At 36.0% G+C, this 24,470-nt stretch overlaps 1 protein-coding gene across 1 annotated transcript; it reads left to right on the forward strand.

Moving 5' to 3' along the window:
* Window positions 1-21,856: 21,856 nt before the first annotated feature.
* On the forward strand, window positions 21,857-24,247 carry LOC131051490 (putative pectate lyase 21). Its single transcript, XM_057986047.2, has 3 exons — window positions 21,857-22,055; window positions 23,094-23,763; window positions 23,872-24,247. The coding sequence occupies exons 1-3, from the start codon at window positions 21,857-21,859 to the stop codon at window positions 24,245-24,247; spliced, it is 1,245 nt and encodes a 414-aa protein (XP_057842030.2).
* The last annotated feature ends 223 nt before the right edge of the window (window positions 24,248-24,470 follow it).

Genomic DNA, 24,470 nt, shown 5'->3' on the forward strand with positions numbered 1-24,470 from the left:
GGGAGATGATTTGGGCCTGAATGCAGTTTTAGGTATAAAGGAAAAGAGATCTATGGAGCAAATAGTATAAAAGCAGAACAAGGTGAAGATTGGTGAACATAAGAAGCAAGGTCCAAAATTTGCTAGGAGGAAGTTGGAAATTGCAGCTAGTACCGTGAGTTAGAAAAAAATTAGATTAGGAAAAGGCTATGCCTTTTCTCAGGAGAAATGAAGGTCTTATCTTGGAATGTCAGGGGCTACAATGCTTGTCACAAGATCTATTTGATCAAATGAGGCCAGACGTGGTTTTCTTGCAAGAAATGAAATTAAGTGGAGATGGTATAAAATCCTTCTGCAGACACTTTAATACTTGTAAATGTCATGTGGCTGAAGCTGTAGGGGCCTCTGGTGGATTAGGACTCTTATGGAAAGAGGCAGTGGTAGATATATAGGTAATCAAAACAAAACGTTCCTAGCAATGGGTGAATGTGATGTCCAAAAGGCTAATTTATTTATGATTAATATTTATGGACCCAATAATATCTCTAAATTGAGAGGTGTATGGAACACAATTACAAAGATTTTTTCTATCAATGAGGACATGTTATTCATGCTAGAGGGAGATTTCAACACCATTTTAAGATCTTCAAATAAAAGAGGAGGAATGGGATGGCATAATCAGAAACGAAGGGATTTCAATGATTTTGTGACATAGAATGGTCTTTTTAAAATCCAATTCAAAAGTGGGGAGTTTACTTGGACTAAGAGAAGAAGTGGTTTCGTTAATATTATTGAAAAATTGGATAGATTTTTCCTTGCAGGTAATTAGGCAGACACTCAATGGATCTTCTAGGTTGAGATTCTTCCTATTACTGGGTCAGATCATTATCCCATAAGTGTGAGATTTCAATATGATATGGTACCTAAATGATGCCCTTTTGAATTTGGAAAAATGTAGTTGAGAAAAGAGGGCTTTATGGAATTAGTTGCCGAATGGTGGTTGAATGCACCACCAAGAATTGGTAACAAAGCCTTCATTTTATTTAAAAAACTACAATTCATAAAGGAACAACTGAAGAAATGGAATAGGGAAGTCTTTAAGAATATTTCCACTAAAAAGCTCAAGATTGGGCAAAATTTAGGTGATCTACATACAAAGGTGATTGAAGGTGGAATGAGGGTGATTTTTTGATGGAGAAAGAACTTTATAAGAAGTAATATGTAGAGATTCTGGCAAGTGAAGAAATTTTGTGGAGATAGAAGTCTAGAGAAACATGGCTTAAGGAGAGGGTGATTTCAACACAAATTTCTTTCATAATTCAGTTAAGGTGCGAAGATCCTATGACAATTTTTTTTCTATTCAAGACTCTCAAGGTAATACCCTCAAGGAAAAGGATGGAATTTGCAATGAAGCTGTAATTTTTTTCTCAATATTCTTTAGGAAGACTCAGAATATCTTCCACAAATTGGCAAACATTCTTGATGTCATTCCAAATTGTGTTACTAATGCTCAAAATGCAATGTTATATAAACCAATATAACAAGAAGAGGTTAGGGTTTCTCTCTTTAATTGAGGAGGTGATCAAGTGCCTCGATCTGATGGTTTTCTAGCTCTTTTTTTCTAGAAAATGTGGAATGTTCTAGCTGAGGATCTTTGGGATGTTGTAGAGGAATCTCGTGCAGGTGGTTTTGTATTAAGAGATTTTAATAATACCTTTATTGATCTCATTCCTAAAATGGATGAAGTTTTAACTTTTGGTGATTTCAACCCCATCTCTTTATGAAATACATTGTATAAAATCATTTCAAAAGTTATTGCAAATAGGTTGAAGTGTTATTTAGATTTAGTTATTTTTTCATAACAGAGTGGATTTTCTCTAAATCGATTAATTTATGAAGGTATCATTGTGGAACATGAGACAATCCATTCTATTAGATCTACCCACTTGGAATTAATGTTAGTAAAGTTGGATATTAGAAGAGCTTATGATGAAGTGGATATAGATTTCCTTCTTGATGTGCTTAGAAAGTTTGGTTTCTTCTAAGCTTGGGTGAACTGGGTTGAAAGCTATATCAAATCTCCTCGGCTTTTAGTTTTAGTCAATGGCAATCTGCAAGGTTTCTTTGAGCCTAAAAAAGGTCAAAGACAAGGGGACCCAATTTTACACTTTCTTTTCATTATTATGGCGGAAGTACTGGGCATGCTTATTTCTATAAAAAGGAGTGATGGATCTTGGGGAGGTGTAAAAGTAGTTGTTGGTATAGATTCCATGTCTTACCTACAATTTGCTAATGATACCCTTTTAATGGGTGAAGATTCTTTTAGGGAAGCCAGATTAATGAAGGAGGTCCTAGAAAGGTATAGTCATGCCTCTGAACAATGTATTAACTGGAGGAAATATGAGATTTTATTTTTCAATACTTGTTGTCAAAAGCAAAGGGAAATCTATTCTACTTTAGGTATGGAATTAGGTTCACTCCTGGGGAGATACTTAGGGATTCCATTATTTGGGAGAGCCAATAAATTTGTAGTTTGGAAGGATTTGGTGGATGTGTTCTTAAAACACATGGATCGATGGAAGAGTAGATGGTTAACTTTAGCTGGTCAAATTTTAATGCTTAAATATATTATTTTGGCCATCCCTATCTTCTCAATGATGTGTTTGAAAATTCAAAAAAAGGTAATTAAAATTGTTGGACAAAGAATGAGGAAATGTTTCTAGAACAGTGCCAATGAGAAGGATAAAATTCCCCTTCTTGCATGGGATAAAAATTGTTTGACAAAGGACAAAGGGGGTGTAGGATTGAGAGACTGGAATATCATGAATGAAGCTTTGGGAGTGAAGTTAGTGTGCAATATACACTATCAATCATCCCAATTATGGGTGAGAATGTTAAGGGATAACTATTTGGATTCTATGGAGGAGGACAGGATTTTTACTATTCGTAATCCCCTTGCTGGCTCTGCAATCTGGAACTTTATTATTTCATTTCAAAGAGTAATTGTAGATCATTTATCCTGGTAGTTTGGTAATGGCCTTAAAGAAAAGTTTTGGGATGACCCATGGGATAGATTTCTAACATTGAAGGAAAATGGTGATCTGCATAATATTAGGCTCTGGTTTGTACAACACTGGGGAGAAAAAGTTAGTGATTATCTAAATTTCTAGGAAGATGCTTTTGAAGGGAAATGGACCTGGAAATCTCTAAAAAATGTGGAAATTTTAGACCAACATAAAGACTTGATGTAAGAGATTTTTAACTCAAGAAAGATTCTAAGAACAAATAAAGAAGATAAAGTAGTTTGGTGTGGTGTTGTGAATGACAAATATTCGGTCAAGCTGGGTTATCAATTTCTCTGTGAGGAAGTTGGGGATGAGAATTGGTCGGTCAATTTGTGTTGGGGAAAAGAATGTCTCTGAAAGGCAGGATCCTTTCCATGGCTGGCAATCAGAGGTTGAATCTTAACTAGTGAAAGGAGAAAAAGACTAGGTATTGTGGCCCATCAAAATGTGTCATGTGCTTAGAGGATGAGCAGACTATTGATCACCTTTTTCTTAGATGCAAGGTGGTGAGCAAATGTTGGGAGATGCTATTGAAATCGCTTGGGTGGTATGGTCTGCTCCCAGATACTCTAAAAAAAGTCTTTGAGGAATGACCGATGGTGCAGTATAAATCAACCTTTTCCAGCATTTGGAAGATAAGCCCTTCCATTGTGATTTACGAGATTTGGAAGGAAAGAAACAAGCAAATTTTTGTAGGAAAGGAAGAGTTTGTGGACAGATTAAAGATGATCAACCATGCAATATAGGAAGTGGTGGGGGTGGCAACTTCACAGTTCTATAATCTAAAGGTTCCCTTTACTTTGGAGGATAAATGATTATAGGCACAATGGCTGGGTATTCATCTTAGGAATGTTAAGGGGCCAAACTGGTCTAATCCAAATTTAAAAAAGATAGTGGAGGTTGTGTGGGAAAAACCATCAAAGGGTTGGTGTAAGATAAACTTTGATGGAGCGTCAAAAGTGAATCTAGGACCATCAAGAGTAGGTTTTATTGTACAAGATTGGAAAGGGGATGTATTAGTATTGGGAGAAAAGAAATTAAACAATGGCACAAATAATGTGGTAGAGGCTTTAGCAATATTAACAACTATTAAAATTGGTAGGAAGTTAGGAGTGCATAAAGTTCATCTGGAAGGTGACTCTTTAATTATAATTCAATAAAAAATGAAAGGGAGCATAGAAGTGTGACATTTACACAATTCAATTCAAAAAATTAGGGAAGAGTTATCCTTATGTAAGGATTTTCACATTGATGGTCGCGCCCACAAAAGGATATGAAAATCACAGTAAAACCTTTCCTAGGAATTGGGCATTCCAACAGGTGACCAATATCTCTCTCTGTAGATGTTCATTTACTTGTCAAACCGGGGGACGTATACTTTAAATGGCACAGCAAAATATATGCACTACGAACTCATTTTGGTCAAATCTTAGTGGAAATACATACTGAAAAGAAATCCTACCTACGCTACAGGAAGGTAATGCAAAGCTCTTTAACTCAACTATGATTTGATTACAACATAAACCATAATAACTACAACTGAAACACAAACTATGAACTGGCCTTATGCTGCAAGAATAGACACAGTGATGGATTCCTTGTGCTTCAGGAGCAATGTAAAGCTGAGTTTGTATAAAAACTTTAAAGATGAAAGCAAACTGAAGCTTAACAGGAAAGAACAACTAACTAACTAGCTACAGATACCTACTAAGTGGGCCCCCTTAGCAAGCATCTCCTGATTATGCAGATGCTAAACTCAAAACTTCATTGAAATTTATTCATAAAAATAGAATGATATACATTGTTTTGTTGATATGGAAACTAACAACAAAATCTACTTCTGGTTAAACAGATTCTGTCTTTCATTATCATATTGATTCTTACATGACATCTACTATTCTTATTCTATCCTTCTCTAACTCCTCTCTCGCGCAGGAGGAGAAGCTTTATTTAAAAACAGGAGAGCAACTAACTAACTAACTAACTCCATCAAAGAAAGACGTGGGAGTAAAACATATCCTTGAATCAAGGAACAAACTTCATGAATGAATTTATGCATTCAACTCGATCCAGAGAGAATCTAGTGCTCCACTCTTTGTCATTAAAATTCTTTGCCATGATTTCGGTCAAAGAGTCTTCGCCGGAGCTTCCTCGAAGTCGTGTAGGAAATGGACTTTACTGCACGGCCGAGATTGGTTGTGCTTGACTCGATCGTTCTTCAACAACCTGCGAAACAAAAGGTAATAGGCAACAGAAAAGGCATATGGCACATACACGATATCTATTCATTAATCACACATTTTAGATTTACTTCATCATTCAAAAACTGTATACGATATACCAATCATTTTAGGGGGTCAACGGGGCAATAAATGCAATCAAGTCAACACAAAGAGCTGCAGGAATATAAAAGTATCTTGCTACAGGATATCCCAAAAAGGTTTCACAAAGTCTGAACATCCGTGAAATAACAAAAGTAAAGGCATTTAAAAGTTTATCATAACATCCAAATTATGAGCATATTTTAAGCTCATCACTACCCCCTACTTAGCCCAATGCTGGTCCTCCAGCATTAACTTTCCTGGTGGTTTCTCTGAAGTCAGTGGTTGCTACATGACTCTGAAATGGATTTTTAAACTTGTAATTAAATCCTCTGAAATCCCGGCATTTTTCATACCTTTGGTCTTTTAATTCATTGTTAAGATTTGTAGCCTAGTGAGGATAAAGTGGCCACATTAGCACAAGGGGTCTGAATGTCAGCGGCAACCATAGTTCAAATCTTGTTTGAAGTCCCAATTGAATATATCTGCTAGTTCGTTTGAGAGATACTATGAAATTTAAGGGACCATGCGGTTCTGACTTTCTTAACCCAACAGTTAACCTCTTCCATCTTTTCTCACTTCTGGTGAGTGCCAATTTCCAAAATGAATATTGTTGTGCCTGGAATTCATCATATACTTGTTTTCTGATATCAAATATTTTCTCTCTTGCTGAAACATTATTAATACCATATGTCAGAGTAAATCAATCTTTCAACATTGCATAAGGGTTTGAACTGTGAGATCGTAATGGAACAGGCTCTATTTTCTCAGCTTCCTCATATGTTTCCCACTGCCTGCCATAATTCGCCTCATTTGCTGCCCATGACATAAATTCTCTCAAATGAATATCACCAATATATAGAAGAGGATTCCATTTTGTTTCAAATGGTATTAAAAAGCCATGCAAATAGAATTCACAAAGAGAATTCCTTAACCAGTTAGGGGCTGCCTGGTATGCTTCATAGAATTCTTTGGTAGTATGAATTATAGGATCTTGGTTTCTGGAAATTCTCATCAATTGGAACCATAAAAACTGTTCTTTAAGGCACAAAGCATAAACTCTAGGTGGAGGTCTACATTCCATAATCTGACCAGTTACTTTCAACATTTTGTCTATTTTTGCTTTCAACTCAGCAATTTCCTGCTTCTGACTTTCAATTTTCTTTTTCAATTTCTTCTTTTCTATTTCCCATAGACTTTGTTGCATGTCAGTTTGGGCTATGTATCAGAAAGTCAGGGTTTGCAATGTAACTGTTTCCTAATTAGCTTTAACATATTCCCAAAACTCCATTAAAAACGTTCTCTTATACACAACAATGGCTTTGCAAACTGCAGGATGAGATACAATTTCACTAGGCACATTCAATTGTTCAGTCTGTTCTTGCTCTTGCTGCAAGATAAATTCTTCTTGTTCCTATGGTGGAGAAGTTTGTGCTTCCTCCGAAAATTGCATAGCAGTAGTAGCCAAATAATCAAGATTTGGTAACCCTTGCTCATTGTGCCCTATTTCTTTTGTCTCAACTGGTTCCTCTTCAGGAATGAATGAACTCTGGGCAGCATTTTCGGACACATTCTGAGAAACATTAAATTCAGACTCAACAGACCCTTCTAAAATTACAATCACCTCTGGTTGCGGTGAAGCAGGGGAGGTCTTAGATTGTTTCCTTATGAAAACCCTTCTTGGCACTGATGCGGCTACAGGAGGTGTTCTGGTAGCTTTTCTCTTCCTTGTTTGTTTAGAGGGCTTTGCCCTACCAGAAGATGACGGTGAACTAGAAATAGCAACAGGCGTTGCTGTAGGAGAAACAGCTGCAGGGGAAGGTGTTGCAGGAGAAGAGCATTGCCTTTTCTGAGAACGAGGGTCAGATTCTAGGGACCCTTCTGCCTTTGCTTTTCCCTTCTCACTCCTAGTGGCAGACCTAGTTTGTGCCCTAGCAGAGGATTCAGGTGCGAAAGCTGTAGGACCAGGTGCTACAGGAGTAGATGACCCTTGTCCTATTTTATTGGTAGATGCACTTTCTTTCTTCTTTTTCTAAGGCCATGGGGTAAGTACCCTAGGGGGTTGTGAAATTTGCAAACTCTTTTGGGCAACAAATTGTTGCCAAGAGAGAGATGAGACATCCCTTAAAGAGTGCTCAATCAGTAATTTAATAAGACCATGATGAGTGATAGAATTATCTTTCCCCTGTTGAGTTCCGTGGGCATTGTATTCTAAAAATTTTAACAAGAAATTCGGAACATTTATAACTAACCCATGCCTCATATGGCTCAATAATTTAAAATGATGAGAATGCAGATAGGAAAAACAACCTTCACAAGTCAAATACCTATTATGTAAGTAGCATACTCTGAATAAGGAGGAGGTAACAATACGTGCTTGCATCCCTACTTGGAGACTTCTAGAGGTCCATCAGTAGGCATTGAAAACTCAGTCCTTGTAGTCGTAGCGTCTGAAAAAAAGTTTTCTCCAACGACTGGAAACGCATTTACTTTTGCAATTCTATTTTTGGTTGCAACAACCGTTAGACCCCATACGGTGGCTTCCCCTTCAGAAAGGGTTCTCAGAAATTCTACAGCAGCCTCCTCATCAAAATCATTTAAGCTCAAGAAATAATTTAACCATCCACAGAGGCTGAATGTGTGGACTATTTGCAGATTTTGCAATAACGTTTCATGAGCTATAGGCTTATGTCGCACCAACTGACCACCCATGTTTGCAGTTTTCCTTTAGCTGAACTCGATTCCTTGCTAAAGATTCAAATTCTCTGCTTCCCTTTCTGTTCTGGTTTTTTCCTCTTTCGTGCTGTCACATTTCTTTCTTTCTTTTCCAAAAATGAACTTTTTTGAACAAGCAGTCTTAATCGTGATTATGCAATAAAGAAAGACATGCGATCATAGTTGGAAAGTACCAGAAAAGTATTAAAGAAAGATTATTTTGCAGTTATGGTAGCGGCGAAAAGACAGGTTTTAAAAGATGGATTACCCCGCCCCCTACTTAAAGTATGACATGTGTCCTCACATGTCGTAAAGAACAGGTAGAAGTTCATGTAATAATGACCGGTACATGCATAGCAGTAAATGAATAGAATGAAATAAATAAAATATGCGATAAGGAAAGATATGGCGTACCTTTGATAATAGCACGTATGTGTGAAGAAATATGATGGCATCTGCATGGATTGACAAGTGGGAAAGATATCTTAATTAAGTCTAATGCGGATGGATGATGTGAATGGGTGAAATGGGTGGATGAAATGAACAGATGAAATGAGTGGACGGAAGTTAAAGAAGTGAAATGGGGGCGATAAATGAGAATGGAGAAAAGGGGTTTCCTTTTGTAAAAAGAAAACCTTTATTATGGGCATGCTTTTTGAAAATTACGGTAACGCTGTAGGAGAAAGGCAAAAGCCTTCGACTGCAGGAAGAGTAGTGGGAGGAACTTGAATGAACTACTGCACGAATTCTTCCTTGGAGACTGGTTTGTGGTATAACCGGAGTCAATGGCCATTCACTAGCAATTTGAAGCGGACTAGGTCTATTGTTACCAGCTGTACAGCTCCATTATCGAATACATTTTCAACTTCATAGGGGCCAAGCCAGCGTGTTGTGAACTTACCTTGGTTTTCTTGATATCTGGAATCATATAACAGCCCAATCTCCAGTAGAAAATTTCTTGGTTTTGATGTGCTGATCATGCCATTTCTTGCGGAAACCCTTCTTGGCACTGATGCGGCTGCAGGAGGTGTTCTGGTAGCGTTCCTCTTCCTTGTTTGTTTAGAGGGCTTTGCCCTACCAGAAGATGATGGTGAACTAGAAATAGCAACAGGCGTTGTTGTAGGAGAAACAACTGGAGGGGAAGGTGCTGCAGGAGAAGGGCATTGCCTTTTCCGAGAACGAGGGTCAAATTTTGGGGACCCTTCTGCCTTTGCTTTTCCCTTCTCACTCCTAGTGGCATACCTAGTTTGTACCCTAGCAGAGGATTCAAGTGCGAAAGTTGCAGGACCAGGTGCTACAGGAGTAGATGACCCTTGCCCTGTTTTACTGGTAGATGCACTTTCTTTCTTCTTTTTCTGAGGCCGTGTGGTAAGTACCCTAGGGGGTTGTCAAATTTGCAAACTCTTTTGGGCAACAAATTATTGCCAGGAGAGAGATGAGACATCCCTTAAAGAGCGCTCAATCAGTAATTTAATAAGGCCATGATGAGTGATAGAATTATCTTTCCCCTGTTGAGTTCCGTGGGCATTATGTTCTTAAAATTTTAACAAGAAATTTGGAACATTTATAACTAACCCATGCCTCATATGGCTCAATAATTTAAAATGATGAGAATACAGATAGGAAAAACGACCTTCACAGGTCAAATACCTGATTATGTAAGTAGCATACTTTGAATAAAGAGGAGGAAATGATACACGCTTGCATCCCTACTTGGAGACTTCCAGAGGTCCATTAGTAGGCATTGAAAACTCAGCTCTTGCAGCTGCAGCGTCTAAAAAAAAGTTTTCTCCAACGACTGGAAGCCTAGTTACTTCTGCAATTCTGTTTTCGGTTGCAACAACCGTTAGACCCCATACGGTGGCTTCCCCTTCAGAAAGGGTTCTCAGAAATTCTACAGCAACCTCCTCATCAAAATCATTTAAGATCAAGAAATAATTTAACCATCCACAGAGGCTGAATGCGTGGACTATTTGTGGATTTTGCAATAACATTTCATGAGCTATAGGCTCATGTCGCACCAACTGACCACCCATATTTGTAGTTTTCTTTTAGCTGAACTCGATTCCTTGCTAAAGATTCAAATTCTCTGCTTCCCTTTCTGTTCTGGTTTTTTCCTCTTTCGTGCCATCACATTTCTTTCTTTTCGAAAAATGAACTTTTTTGAACAAGCAATCTTAATCGTGATTATGCAATAAAGAAAGATATGCAATCATAGTTGGAAAGTACCAGAAAAGTATTAAAGAAAGATTATTTTGTAGTTATGGTAGCGGCGAAAAGACAGGTTTTAAAAGATGGATTACCCCGCCCCCTACTTAAAGTATGACATGTATCCTCACATGTCGTAAAGAACAGGTAGAAGTTCAGGTAATAATGACCGGTACATGCATAGCAGTAAATGAATAGAATAAAATAAATAAAATATGCGATAAGAAAAGATATGGCATACGTTTGATAATTGCACGTACGTGTGAAGAAATATGACGACATCTGCATGGATTGACAAGTGGGAAAGATATCTTAATTAAGTCTGATGCAGATGGATGACATGGATGGGTGAAATGGGTGGATGAAATAAACAGATGAAATGAATGGACGGAAGTTAAAGAAGTGAAATGGGGGCGATAAATGAGAATGGAGAAAAGGGGTTTCCTTTTGTAAAAAGAAAACCTTTATTATGGGCATGCTTTTTGAAAATTACGGTAACACTGCAGGAGAAAGGCAAAAACCTTCGACTACAGGAAGAGTAGCGGGAGGAACCTGAATGAATTGCTGCATGAATTCTTCCTTGGAGACTGGTTTGTGGTATAACTAGAGTCGGTGGCCATTCACTAGCAATTTGAAGCGGACTGGGTCTATTGTTACCAGTTGTACAGCTCCATTGTCGAATACATTTTCAACTTCATAGGGGCCAAGCCAGCATGTTGTGAGCTTACCTTGGTTTTCTTGATATCTGGAATCATATAACAGAGCCCAATCTCTAGTAGAAAATTTCTTGGTTTTCATGTGCTGATCATGCCATTTCTTCCTTTTCTGTTGGATTGCTTCTGTATGCTACAAGGCAGCTTTTCTCATTTCATCCAAAGCATTTAGCTGCAGGAGATGGTCCTTCTGTGCTTCAGATATGTCTATATTGAGTTCAAGAGCTATCCTCAAAGTTTTGTGTTCAAATTCTATGGGTAACATGGCTATTTTCCCATAAAACAGTTCAAAAGGTGTAAACCCAGTTGTTGTTTTCCATGTAGTTCTGTAAGCCCAAACTGCTTCAAGAAGTCTATTGCTCCAATATTTTCTATGTATCTGTACTATCTTTGTGAGGATCGCCTCAATTTCTCTGTTTTTTACCTCTGCCTGACCATTGACTTGAGGGTGATAAGGGCTGGACTTCCTATGTTTGATTTTATAGTCATTCATTAGTGCAGTGATCAGATTAGACATAAACTAAGCTCCATGATCGGTTACAAGCTCTCTGGGAACCCCAAATCTTGTAAAAATTTGTTCATACAGAAACTCAGCAACTTTGTTATCTCGAGCATGAGTCATAGCTGTTACCTCGACCCATTTTGTTACATAGTCCGTGCAAACTAGAATGTATGACTTTCCATTTGATGGTGGATCAATTGACCCTACAAAATCCATCCCCCATTTATCAAAAGGGGTGACTATTAACTGTGGATATAGTGGCATTTCATCGGACTTAGTTGGCCTTCCCATACGTTGGCATTTGTCACATTTTCTTGTATAGGCCACAGCATCCTTATGTAATGTTGGTTAGTAGTACCCTATTGTAAGAACTTTCTTTGATGTTCTTTTTGCTGCAAAATGTCCCCCACATGGTTCATCATGGCAAGCATGCAATATGTCATAAGTTTCATCTTCTCTTACACATCTTCGCATTACCTGATTAGGTCCAATATAAAACAAACTATTTGCAATCCAGGAAAAGTTAAAACTTTTCTCTATTAACAATTTCTTTTCTTTTGGAGAAAAGTAATTTGGTATTCTGTTTGCTGCTAGATAATTGGCAATGTCTGCATACCAGGGTATATGTGCAGTGATGGAAAACAAGTGTTCATCTGGAAACCTATCATCAATGATCTCATGTTCAATAGATGCAGTTGATTGGAGTCTTGATAAAAAGTCAGCTACAACATTAGCTCTCCCTGGTTTGTCAATTATGGAAATGTCAAATTCTTGTAACAACAAGAGCCAACGTGCCAACCTACCAGAAATGGCAGATTTGTTCATCAGATATTTGATTGCTGCATGGTCAGTATGGATGAATATCTGATAACCTATGACATAATATCTAAATTTATTCAAAGCATATACTACTCCAAGCAACTCCTTTTTTGTGACAGTATAGTTGAGCTCAGGACCTTGAAGGTTCTTGCTGATAAAGTAAATAGCATGTTCAACTGAATTTTCTTTTTGATTCAGAACTGCTCCTATGCCAAAGTCAGAAGCATCAGCATGTATGTGAAAAGGCAAATTCCATTTTGAACCTTGAAGAATAGGGGCTTTAGTAAGCAAGTCCTTGAATTATAGGAAGGATTTTTCACAGGCCTCTGTCCACTCAAATTGGGAATCCTTTGTTAACAAAGCATAAAGTGGACTGGCAATTTTACTAAAGTCTTTTATAAACCATCTATAATACCCTGCATGACCAAGAAAACTTCTGACATCTTTTTGTTTTGCAGGAGTTTGTAAATTCTGAATTACTTCAATTTTAGCAGAGTCGATTTGAATTCCATTTTTTGAAACATGATGACCTAGAACAATACCTTCTTCCATCATTAGAAAACACTTCTCACTGTTTAGAGACAAATTTTTCTCTCTACACCTTTTCAACACTTTTTCTAAATTTACCAGTGCTTTTTCAAATGTGACTCCATAGGTAGTGAAATCATCCATGTAAATCTCCATACATTCATGAGATATATCAGCAAAGATACTAATTACTGCTCTTTGAAATGTTGTTGGAGCATTGCATAGGCCAAAAGGCAAGACCGAATAAGCAAATGTTCTCCATGGAAAGGTAAAAGTGGTCTTATCTTGATCTTCAGGGGCAATTTTTATCTGATTGTACCCACTGTAACCATCCAAAAAGGAAAAATATCTTTTGCCAGACAGTGAGTCTAGTACTTGATCTACAAAAGGTAGTCAAAAGTGATCTTTTTTAGTGGCACTGTTCAACTCTCTGTAATATACACATACTCTCCATTTTCCACCTTTCTTGGGAATAATGACTAAGGGAGAAACCCATTGACTGTCAGAGATTGGATAAATAAAACCAGCATCAAGCAACTTTTGAAGCTCACTTTTAACTATTTCCCTAAGTGCTGGATTTACTCTTCTTTGAGGTTGTCTAATTGGTGAACAATCTTCTTTGATATATATCCTATGAGTACAAACTCGAGGATCTATTCCTTGCATGTCCCCATATTCCCATACAAAAGCTTTATGCTATTCTTGTAGCATTTTTAATAGATCAGCCTGTTGAGACTGTGACAGCTTGTTATTGATATTCAAACAATGACCTTGAGACAATTCTATCCACTCCGTGAGATTATTCATAGAGTCTACAGGTAATGTTTGTACCTCTTGTGGAAGCAAATTATGAAAAATCGCTGGAAGTTTAGGCAGTGAACTTTCAGAATCTGGTTGCTGCAGGAAACATTGTAAATGAGTATCATTTGGACCAAATGAACTACCTTTATCAGAGTTGTTTTGTAGAATTTGAAACAGTAAGGCATCTTCACTCTGAAGTTGTGAGAATGGGTCATTTTGAATCATCATTAATTGAGCCAAAGAATTGGCTTCTTCAATTTCCTCCCCCACATCTGGCCAAACGGGTTGGGACAAATCTGGCTGAGGTCTAGCAGGAGGATACAGAGACAATTTCTTTGTGGATTGCCCATCAAAAATGGTCATATCTCTAGAACGACATCCTATAAAAGCATCAACAGTTGCTAACCATGGTCTACCAAGAATAATTGGGTACCCTCCTAAAGTTGCCTTAACTGATAACATTGTGAAATCAGCAGGATACACCCAAGATTCAAGAATGACAATTACATCTTCTACTATCCCATCAGGTTTAATTGTGGAGCTGTCTGCAAGCTGTAGGACTGTGGGTGTAGACCTAATGTTTGAAATGTTAAGGGAGTCCATAGTATGCTTTGTGATGACATTAATGGCAGCACCTAAATCAATCAAAATATTTTTTACAACTTGGCCATTTACATTTATCTGCACTATAGGACTTCTAGGGTCAATATACTTTGGAATAACTACATTTCCCAACATTATATCAGCCAATTTCCCTAAGACATGAATTGTTTGAGGGTCCTTTTTCTTTCATCCAGGCTTCTTTAAATAGGCTTCTTTAATAGCTTTTCCAAAAATAGGAATATCTTTAATATCCTAAAATAAAAGAATTTGAATCTACACATTTTTGAGCTGATCCATAATGTCAAAAGTGGGTTGTTCCATGGGTTTATATGCAGTACTTTGCAACCTGTGAGGAAAAGGTGGGTTATCTTGATTTTGCAGAATAGGCTCTTTAGGAATGGTATCTGTTATGGGCATGTGCTCAGTAGGAACAACAGGTGCAGTAGGTTCTTCATGGGGAGGATCTGATATTTCAGTAATACGAGGTAGTTTTGGAGCAGGTAAAGTAGTTCCAGACCTCAAATGGATGTCATTAATGTTTAAGGAATAAGCTTGATATTGGTTGGCTTCGGTAAGATATGCAGGCTGCTGAGGCTTATTATTGGGATTGGGCATTTGCTGGGCAGGCATAGGCGTTTGTTTTGGAGGTCCAAGATTTGTGGCAGTTACTGTAGGAGGTGGCATAAGGGCTTTTGGTTGCGGTTGTGGAAGCTGCAGGATTCTAGAGGACTAGTTTTGCCATTGTTGAGGGCCTCGCCATTGAGAATTTTGCTGCCAATTTTTTGAAAGTGGGGTCCATTGCCCCTGTGGCTACTGCCATCCTCCTTGAGGGGATTGCCATTGTTGGTTCTGATAATTAGGCCAATTTGGTTAAGGTGGATTCCAGGATGGTGGTGGTCATATGCATGTTGCCATTGGTTATTATATCCAGAATAAGAATTACCAAAAGTTAAAGGGTCTTGAGGCATACCTTGTCTTTGGGCCCATGGTCTCCTTTGTGCAACAAAGAACATGTGATCATCATCTCCTTCTACTGGCTTAAGGTCAATAGGTAGTTGTTTAGCTTCCAAATTAGCCACCATCTTGCATCTACAGTCACGCTTCTTTTGTCTGCAGTATGGATAGAACTCGGCCAAAACTGCGTCAGCCTCCTCATGTTTCTTTCAAGCTTGCATAGTGTCCAGTTGTGTAGCCATCTTATTAATGATGTCCTGCTTGAAGTCAGATAGCAAATTTGTTATCTCTATTCAGGAAACTCCGCCAGAAGAAGACTTCCCTATTGTAGCATGATGACCTCTACCTTTCTTAACTATTGCTCGAGAGTAGTTAAGACATATTTTCTTTATATCGTCCCAAGGCACCTGGGTTATATCACCTCCTCCTATCAGGTCCAGGAAATCTATACAAGCATCACTGATTCCCTTTAGAAACAGTAGTTTCTAAGAGTCCTCGTTGAGAGTATGGTTTGAGTTCCTCTGTAGTGCAAACAAGAATCTGGAAATGTAATCTTCCAGACTTTCATCATCCTTCTGCTGAATTCAGAATATGTCATCACCCTTGTTGGCGCTCTTACAATATTCCTGATACTTTTCAAGGAATTTTGTCTGCATGACCTCCCAACTATCAACTACACCTCTTCCCAGACTCATGAACCATCTGAGAGCTCCTTCCTTCAAGGTGGAAGGGAATAACTTTAGTTTATGAGCATCTGTGTTGTAGTCATAACTGCGACAGAGGACATCAAATTCAAACAAAAAGATTTATGGGTCCTTTGTGACCAGGCCATAAAACTTTGGAAGCAAATAAGAGGGAATGTTTTTAAGATTGTCAGTATCTCCCTGGGGAACAATAGGAAACTCAAATGCAGGAGGTGGATTATTAGGTGGATTATTTGCCATGTTTGGTTGCTGGAATAACAAAGAAAATGGATTTTCCTTAGGTTCGTTGTTAGCTGGGTCAAATGGTAGTTCAATAAATAGATTTTCAGGGAGGAACCTTCCCAGGGCGTCTCTTCTTCTTCTATGCATGCAATATAATGAATAGTGGCTTGAAGAATCTAGAAAATTTTACTAACAAGCTAAACTAATTCCAAAAATGACTTCTGATAAACTCCTAGCTAGACGCCATCCCCGGCAACGGCACCAAAAATGATGGTCGCACCCACAAAAGGATATGAAAATCATAGTAAAACCTTTCCTGAGAATTGGGCATTCCAATAGGTGACCAATATCTCTCTCTGTAGACGTTCATTTTCTTGTCAAACTAGGGGACGTATACTTTAAATGGCGCAGCAAAATATATGCACTACGAACTCATTTTGGTCAAATCTTAGTAGAAATAAATACTGAAAAGAAATCCTACCTATGCTACAGGAAGCTAATGCAAAGCCCTTTAACTCAACTATGATTTGATTACAACAGAAACCATAATAACTACAACTGAAACATAAACTATGAACTGGCCTTATGTTGCAGGAACAGACACAGTGATGGATTCCTTGTGTTGCAGGAGCAATGTAAAGCTGAGTTTGTATAAAAACTTTAAAGATGAAAGAAAACTGAAGCTTAACAGGAAAGAACAACTAACTAACTAGCTACAGATACCTACTAAGTGGGCCCCCTTAGCAAGCATCTCTTGATTACGCAGATGCTAAACTCAAAACTTCATTGAACTTTATTCATAAAAATAGAATGATATACATTGTTTTGTTGATATGGAAACTAACAACAAACTCTGCTTCTGGTTAAACAGATTCTGTCTTTCATTATCATATTGATTCTTACATGACATCTACTATTCTTATTCTATCTTTCTCTACCTCCTCTCTCACGCAGGAGGAGAAGCTTTATTTAAAAACAGGAGAGCAACTAACTAACTAACTAACTCCATCAAAGAAAGATGTGGAAGTAAAACATATCCTTGAATCAAGGAACAAACTTCATGAATGAATTTATGCATTCAACCTGATTCAGAGAGAATCTAGCGCTCCACTCTTTATCATTAAAATTCTTTCCCATGATTTCGGTCAAAGAGTCTTCACCGGAGCTTCCTCGAAGTCATGCAGGAAATGGACTTTACTGCAAGGCCGAGATTGGCTGCGCTTGACCTGATCATTCTTCAACAACCTGTGAAACAAAAGGTAATAGGCAACAGAAAAGGCATATGGCACATACACGATATCTATTCATTAATCACACATTTTAGATTTACTTCATCATTCAAAAACTGTATACGATATACCAGTCATTTTAGGGGGTCAACGGGGCAATAAATGCAATCAAGTCAACACAAAGAGCTACAGGAATATAAAAGTATCTTGCTACAGGATATCCCAAAAAGGTTTCACAAAGTCTGAACATCCATGAAATAACAAAAGTAAAGGCATTTAAAAGTTTATCATAAGATCCAAATTATGAGCATATTTTAAGCTCATCAATAAGATCCCAGGCAGTTATCTTTTCCTTATTCTTCCTTCGTCTATCAATTTGAACATAATCCCACCACATAGCAACATGTCCTTTCAACCTTTTACAAGCAAATTTAACTTTCCTCTCCTCCGTAATTCCTTTATATTCAAAATATTTGTCCAAATAATTGATCCAATCAATGAGTTATTCACCATTTATACTTCCTACATAATTAGGAACATCAATCTTGGGTTTAGATCCCATATTCATGAGTGTCTTCAACAATTCTTCCTCAAATATTTTAGGTTCTTCTTGAGCTTCCTTTTCATCATGTAATTTTTGTTCTTCTCCAATACCACTTACATCATTTGTTAGTGTTCCTCTTCACCATGCCCTCTTCATGGCATCCATTTGGGTAGCCAAGCTATACAAAAACTTAAGAACTCCTTCATCATGTCCTCTCCTACCTCTTCCTTTGGAACCTCCTCTTCCCATTCTTCTCGGTAGCATCTTCCCAAACCATAGTAGCCAGATTACTTGTTGTTTTGATACCAACATTATGATAACCAACATAGACAAACAAGACAAGAACATAAACAACATAATGAGACAATAATGATAGGAAGTTCAGATTTAAGAACAAATTCTTTACTATCAAATCATCTACACTCATTTGTGATAGGAAATAATTATTTATGTAGAGGAACATAATTTCACTTGTTATTGCTTTTGTTCAAGTTTATTTACTTAAACAAACAACAATCTTCCCCTACAAAGGAAGGGTTTAGACTCCACTGACTTAGTTGGCTTGAATGATCCCTTTCTGGATTGCCTTCAATACATCTAGCTTCTTCTTTCACTCAACTCTTCTTATCCATCTCTTTTTTCTACTCGTGATGTTCCAACTATCCTCCACAAAGGTGAGTCCCCATGCTTAAAAGTAATTTTAAGGCACAACAACCGTCGACCAAAAAATTCTGCCAACAGCTTGACTCCAACTAATGCCGATTTGGCTTCCCATGTTTTTCCTTCTTGCTGGTGAGATGACAGGAAGTCTGTTCCATGCCATACGAAGTTTAACCATCTTCAACACAATGTGACGGGAAGTTTCCAACAAGGAAAGAACATGACGACAAACTAGAAGAACTAGACACCTCCGTAAATCAAAATCTGCTAAACTAACAAACTAAACAAAAGAATGAAACCAAAATTGGAGAGAGAGCGATTCCCTTGCATCAATGATGGAAATATATTTAAGTTAATTTTTAATATTTATGTTGTAATGATATGGATGATTGAAATTTTTCTAATAAATATTCTTCTATACCATCTCTCATAATGCAAGGTACCATACCTTGATTAGGAGTTGATGTAACTAGTTAGAACAAAGCTTTCACCATTAACAACAAGCAAGAAGAAAATAGAAAAAACCAAGGATGAAATCAACTATTTTTCATTATTCTTCAACCACTCTACCTCTACAAAAGAAAATAATTTTATTTAATTACAAACTGAAAAATTCCTTATTTGGAATTTTTTTACAAAACTTGAAATTTGCCATTTTAGGTAAATTTAAATCCATACAAAAAATCACCAAAATATATAAGAATCCAATAAATATAACTACGATGCAAATTGCCAACTTGCTAAACTAATAACAGATAGAGCTCAAACAAAACTAAAGAAACAATTTTCTAAAAACTTGAAAAAACAAAATAAGTTTGTTTTGAGGCCCAAGATGAAGGAATTAGTCCCCGAAAATGCATTCATTTCAAGTCCAATAGAACTAGGTTTTGTCTAAAATTCAAAAAAATCCTTGTGATACACATCCATGTCAAATTTCAACCCAAATGAACAATGGAGTCAAAAGTTATGACCTCTAAAAGTCTCCATCATTATGCTTTATTTTTAGTAGGCTTGGGATTGTAAGTTACCTTTCCACGTGATTAAACTATTGCTCTATTGATGTCTTATTATAACTAAATATGACATTATATTGAATAATTTCAATAGGATTTTATAAGGTGGTTGAAATGGGAATGAATGTAATCTAGTAGTTGAGATCCTTTTGTTTCTGAGTATTTTTCTTGTACTATACTTTAACATAAGGTTTTGAAATAATAAAGGTAGAGGTAGTGATAGAGATTATTTCAACATGGAAGTGTGTCTAACTTATATTTAAATATTATTTAAAATTATTTTTCAAAAGGCCTATTTTGAGTGGTGAAGGCAATCTTAGGGTCTGATAGGTTGTGTGATAATGATATTCTTAGGTCTTGGAGGACCATTATGACGGACGTTAATTAGAAATTTAGATTTGTTGTGATGGATGCAGAGATCTATAATATTCTGATAACTTTTTAAAATGATTTCTTTGTTAGATTTTATAAATAATTGAATCTCATTTTTATTTGAATATTTTTTACAAAGTTTAATTTTAAAATAATAAAAAAAAAATCACATTCTATAATTTTAATCTTAGATTTAAGAGAAAAGAAATTCTCTATAACAATACATAGAAGTATTGTTTAAAACTAAAATAACAATATGCTTGACAATAAATAAAAATATCAATTTTCTTAATTCTTTTATTTTAAAATTTTAAGTGTCTCTCTCTCTATATATATTAAGATTTGAATATTAAGTTATAAATGAATAATTTTAAATATTATTTCTACCATCATATTTAATACAATTAAGAGTAAGTGTTAAAGTTAAAAATTGATCATTTTTAATAGTCATAAATATATTTTAATGACATGTGTTATTTAAAATTAGGGCATTTTTAGAAACATTTATAACTCAACATTCAAAGATATAACGCGTCATATTATAAGATTGGGGTTGTTGAATAGGTGTGTTAGTTTCTATTAATTTATTAATATATACACATGTCCACCAAAAAACATAGGAGGACACAAGATCACTCTTTAGAATCACATGGGTTGCCCGGAAAGAAAGAAAATATAAATAACAAAAAAATAGGTTAAGCAACACTAGTGGGAGGCTAAGGGGGTTGATTTTGATGAATCATAGTATTTATATATATTGTATCATAACAACTTTTAAAACTAAGATAGATAAATTTTTAGAACCCTAGCATTTGGTTTGAGTTATTTTATTATTAAATTTTTGAACAAAATGATTAGGATTTGATCTAGAAAATAAGAGGAACATAAATAAACATATTTTAAAATTAAAAAATATATTTAAATAGTAAGATTTGAATATTAAGTTATATAAAAGAAAATTTTAAAATATTGTTTCTATCATTATATTTTATAAGATTAAGAGTAAGTGTTAAAGTTAAAAATTGATCTTTTTTAATATTTATAAATAAATTCTAATGAGGGTTGTTATAAAATTAGGGTATCTTCAAAAACATTGATAACCTAATGTTAAAAATAAAATAACGTGTCATATTATGAGATTGATGTTATTGAAGAGATTTTGATGATTCTTAGTATCTATAGGTAAATGTATCTTGTCATCTTATTAAATTGAGGTTGATTTTTATTGTTTTATTTTTTATGAATACTAAAAATCTATATACACATTCATAAAAAAAATATAGGAGGACACAAGATCACTCCTCATAATTACATGGGCAATGCCCAAAAAGCAAGATAATAGAAGTAACAAAAAAAACAGCTTAAGCATGAGAGCAACACCAGTGGGAGGGAGAGGGGGTTGATTTTGATGAATCATAGTATCTATGAGTATTGTATCATAACAATTTTTAAAACTGAGAAATTTTTTTAGAATACCACCATTTGATTTGAGTTATTTTATTATTAAATTTTTGAACATACTGATTAGGATAGATCTAGGAAATAAGAGAAACATGTTTTCTGTAAAGAAGATAAGTATTCTTTCATTTTTGCAGTTTCGAGATACCAGATCCACTATTATTTTGATATCTTTTAGTTTAATGATAAGAATTGAAAAGTATTGATTCTATTAAATTGACAAAAAATATGTTTTAAAATCACGAGAGTAACAACATCATTCCCGATACACCAAAACAACAGAATCTTGAAACCTTGTGCTGATTAGGGTTTGGTATCATTATGACTGAAATTTGTATATATACCCCTTCCATTGTACCTACTGCATCATTGCTTTGGAACATAGAAAGTTCTTTTTTGTGATTTGCCTGTAAGGAAAAGGAGGAAAGGGCTCACAATTAGATTACATGGCCAGAACTCTTTCTGTGATTGCTTGCAAGGAAATGGAGAAGACAACCAACTTGAAAATGAGGTTGGTCCTGACTACGTTTATCGTTGGATTTATTGCTGCTGGTTCAGCAATGCATGACGATGGTCATGGGCCTGGTGACAATTTTTTGAAGAACGAAACTGTTTCTTTTGTGGGAACATTGCGAGTGAAAAATGGTATGTGGTATGGTAGAATAAAATAATATTGTTAAATGTTCTATAAAGAAAAAAAAACATTATGTTAGCTTTGTGTATATTTATTTTCTAGGATTTGGGTTTTATATCCAGGTAGTTTTATCATTTTCATTCCTTTAAAATTCATATTTCATATGAATAATATGTTCTTAGATGAAGATAAAAGAGTTTCACATGAATAGATATGTTTCTAGGATGAACAAAGTTTTTTCTTGAAGATAACTAATTTTAGTATGTTTTTCCAAGAATAGATTGTCTAATATTCTTGGATTTATTATTGCTGGTTCAACAATGCATGACTATGGTCATGCAGCTGGTGCTAACAAATTTCTCTGAAGAATTAAACTTTCCCTTTTTTTTTTATCTCTGTGCATATTTATTCTTTTGTATTTCCCTTTTTTTTTTCATCTCTGTGCATATTTATTCTTTTGTATTTGGGTTTTATAAAATGCTGATAGATTTATAATCTTAATTTGTTTATAATTCATTTGTAAAGGATGAATTATTGAGTGTGATTTAAAATGTCAATTAAAAAATTATCACACAATCTGATTTGGAAACAGTTTTGATCAATGAATAGATATGTTTTTTTGGATGAACACAATTTTTTCTTGACGATTATTATGTATTATGATTTTATAATTTTCATTCTTTTATAATTCATTTTTGAATGATAGATCATAGAAATGATTCAAAATGCTGATGAGAAAACTACCACAATTTAATTCAAAAACAGTTTTGACAATGCATATTTAAATGGATAAAATCTTTTCTTAAAGATTATTATTTTTTTTCATAATTTGATTTTTTAATAAAGGTTAAGAACTTTTTTAAGACTATTTGTTAAATCTTTTTAAATAACCCAGCTCCTCTCCTCTGTACTATCTCCCACCTTGATCTGCACAGATCCGTGCATTAGTATTATGCTGAGGAAAACATATAGCTTACATGTCGTGCTTGTGCCCTTTCCCTTAAATATGATTTAAAATCTAATTTTATTTTTTATGATGGTGCAAGCAGGTCCAATGCCCTGGGTAGGAACTACAGGGCGGCTATGCAAAAGATCTGACGGTACCAAATGCCAGTTCTCCAGCTGTGGGTTAGGGCGTCTTCTTCCAAAGTGTGCCATTGGATTTGCCAGGGGTGTCAAAGGAGGTCGAAAAGGACTCTCTTATACAGTCACCAGATCTGATGACAACCCTAACAATCCTGCTCCTGGTACATTGCGTTATGCTGTGAGCCTTTACTCTGCCAGCCCTAGAGGAGTGTGGATCACCTTCTCTCATGACATGACAATTCAGTTAAAAAAAATGCTGCATGTCTATAATCACACAACCATAGATGGCAGGGGAGTGAGGGTGATCATCACTGGATATTCAATTGAGCTGAACAAAGTCCAAGATGTTATTATTCATAACCTTCAAGTCAGTGACATCAACTCTGATACAGTTCACATATTTGAATCCAAAATGGTCTGGATTGATCATTTGACTTCCTTTAATGGCCAAAGAGGTTTGGTATCTGCTGTTCAGGGTTCTACTGATATTACTATTTCAAATTGTCGTCTGTCTCATAATCACTACAATATGTTATTGGGTAAAGATGATTCAGACACAATTGACAAACAAATGCGAGTCACTGTGTATAGAAACTGGTTCAAAGATACAGACCAGCGCAATCCTCACTGCAGGTAAGTTTCTGTCGATATCATCAATGGAAAAAGAACCCAAAAATTCTCTGTCTTTCATAATGCATTTTTTTTGGTTTGTTATAATGGGTTTCTTTCGTTTCCTTTCAGGTGGGGATACTGTCATGTTGTGAACAATCTATATGCAAACTGGGGATCATATGCAATTGGGGCAAGAGTTCATGCACAGATATACTCAGAGAAGAATGTATTTGTACCTGGAAAAGACTCTGAAGTAACTGAATGGTACGCGGGGTATGAACTTAAGTGGGACACCACTCCTAAGATCCAGTCCAATGGTGACCTACTTCTATATGGGGCCACATTTCATCAATTCCTGTACAATGGGCCTGTGGTTGCTCCTCCTTACAAAAACCATAGGCAGTATCCTCCCGTCATTAGCACAGGAAAATTACCACGTCTTCTTGGTCACTGCACTGGTGTTCTTCTCAAAGAAAGTGTCCGTTCTTGCCTTCTGCGTGGATAAATGAAAGTGATTGTTGACTGGGTTTGAAGTGTAAGAAGTTGATTGTGCAATATTTGTATGATGTTTACGCTGTTTCATGTCACTCTAGGGATCAAAGATTTTGTTGTTTCCGGAACAGTACTATGCGTAGCTCTCCTTACTATGCATAGCTCTCTTTATTATGCATTTCTTATTGTGACATGAAAATATTGTAGGCCTATTATTGAGTTGGGGATTGTTTGGT

Source organism: Cryptomeria japonica, chromosome 10 (assembly GCF_030272615.1).
Source record: "Cryptomeria japonica chromosome 10, Sugi_1.0, whole genome shotgun sequence".
Taxonomy (NCBI): Eukaryota; Viridiplantae; Streptophyta; class Pinopsida; order Cupressales; family Cupressaceae; genus Cryptomeria; species Cryptomeria japonica.

Excerpts from the sequence above, each read along its gene's own strand:
- LOC131051490 (XM_057986047.2), top strand. The coding sequence starts at position 21,857 with ATGGCCAGAACTCTTTCTGTGATTGCTTGCAAGGAAATGGAGAAGACA. Across the intron at positions 22,056-23,093 it reads AACATTGCGAGTGAAAAATG|GTCCAATGCCCTGGGTAGGA; the intron begins GTATGTGGTATG and ends TGGTGCAAGCAG. Across the intron at positions 23,764-23,871 it reads CAGCGCAATCCTCACTGCAG|GTGGGGATACTGTCATGTTG; the intron begins GTAAGTTTCTGT and ends GTTTCCTTTCAG.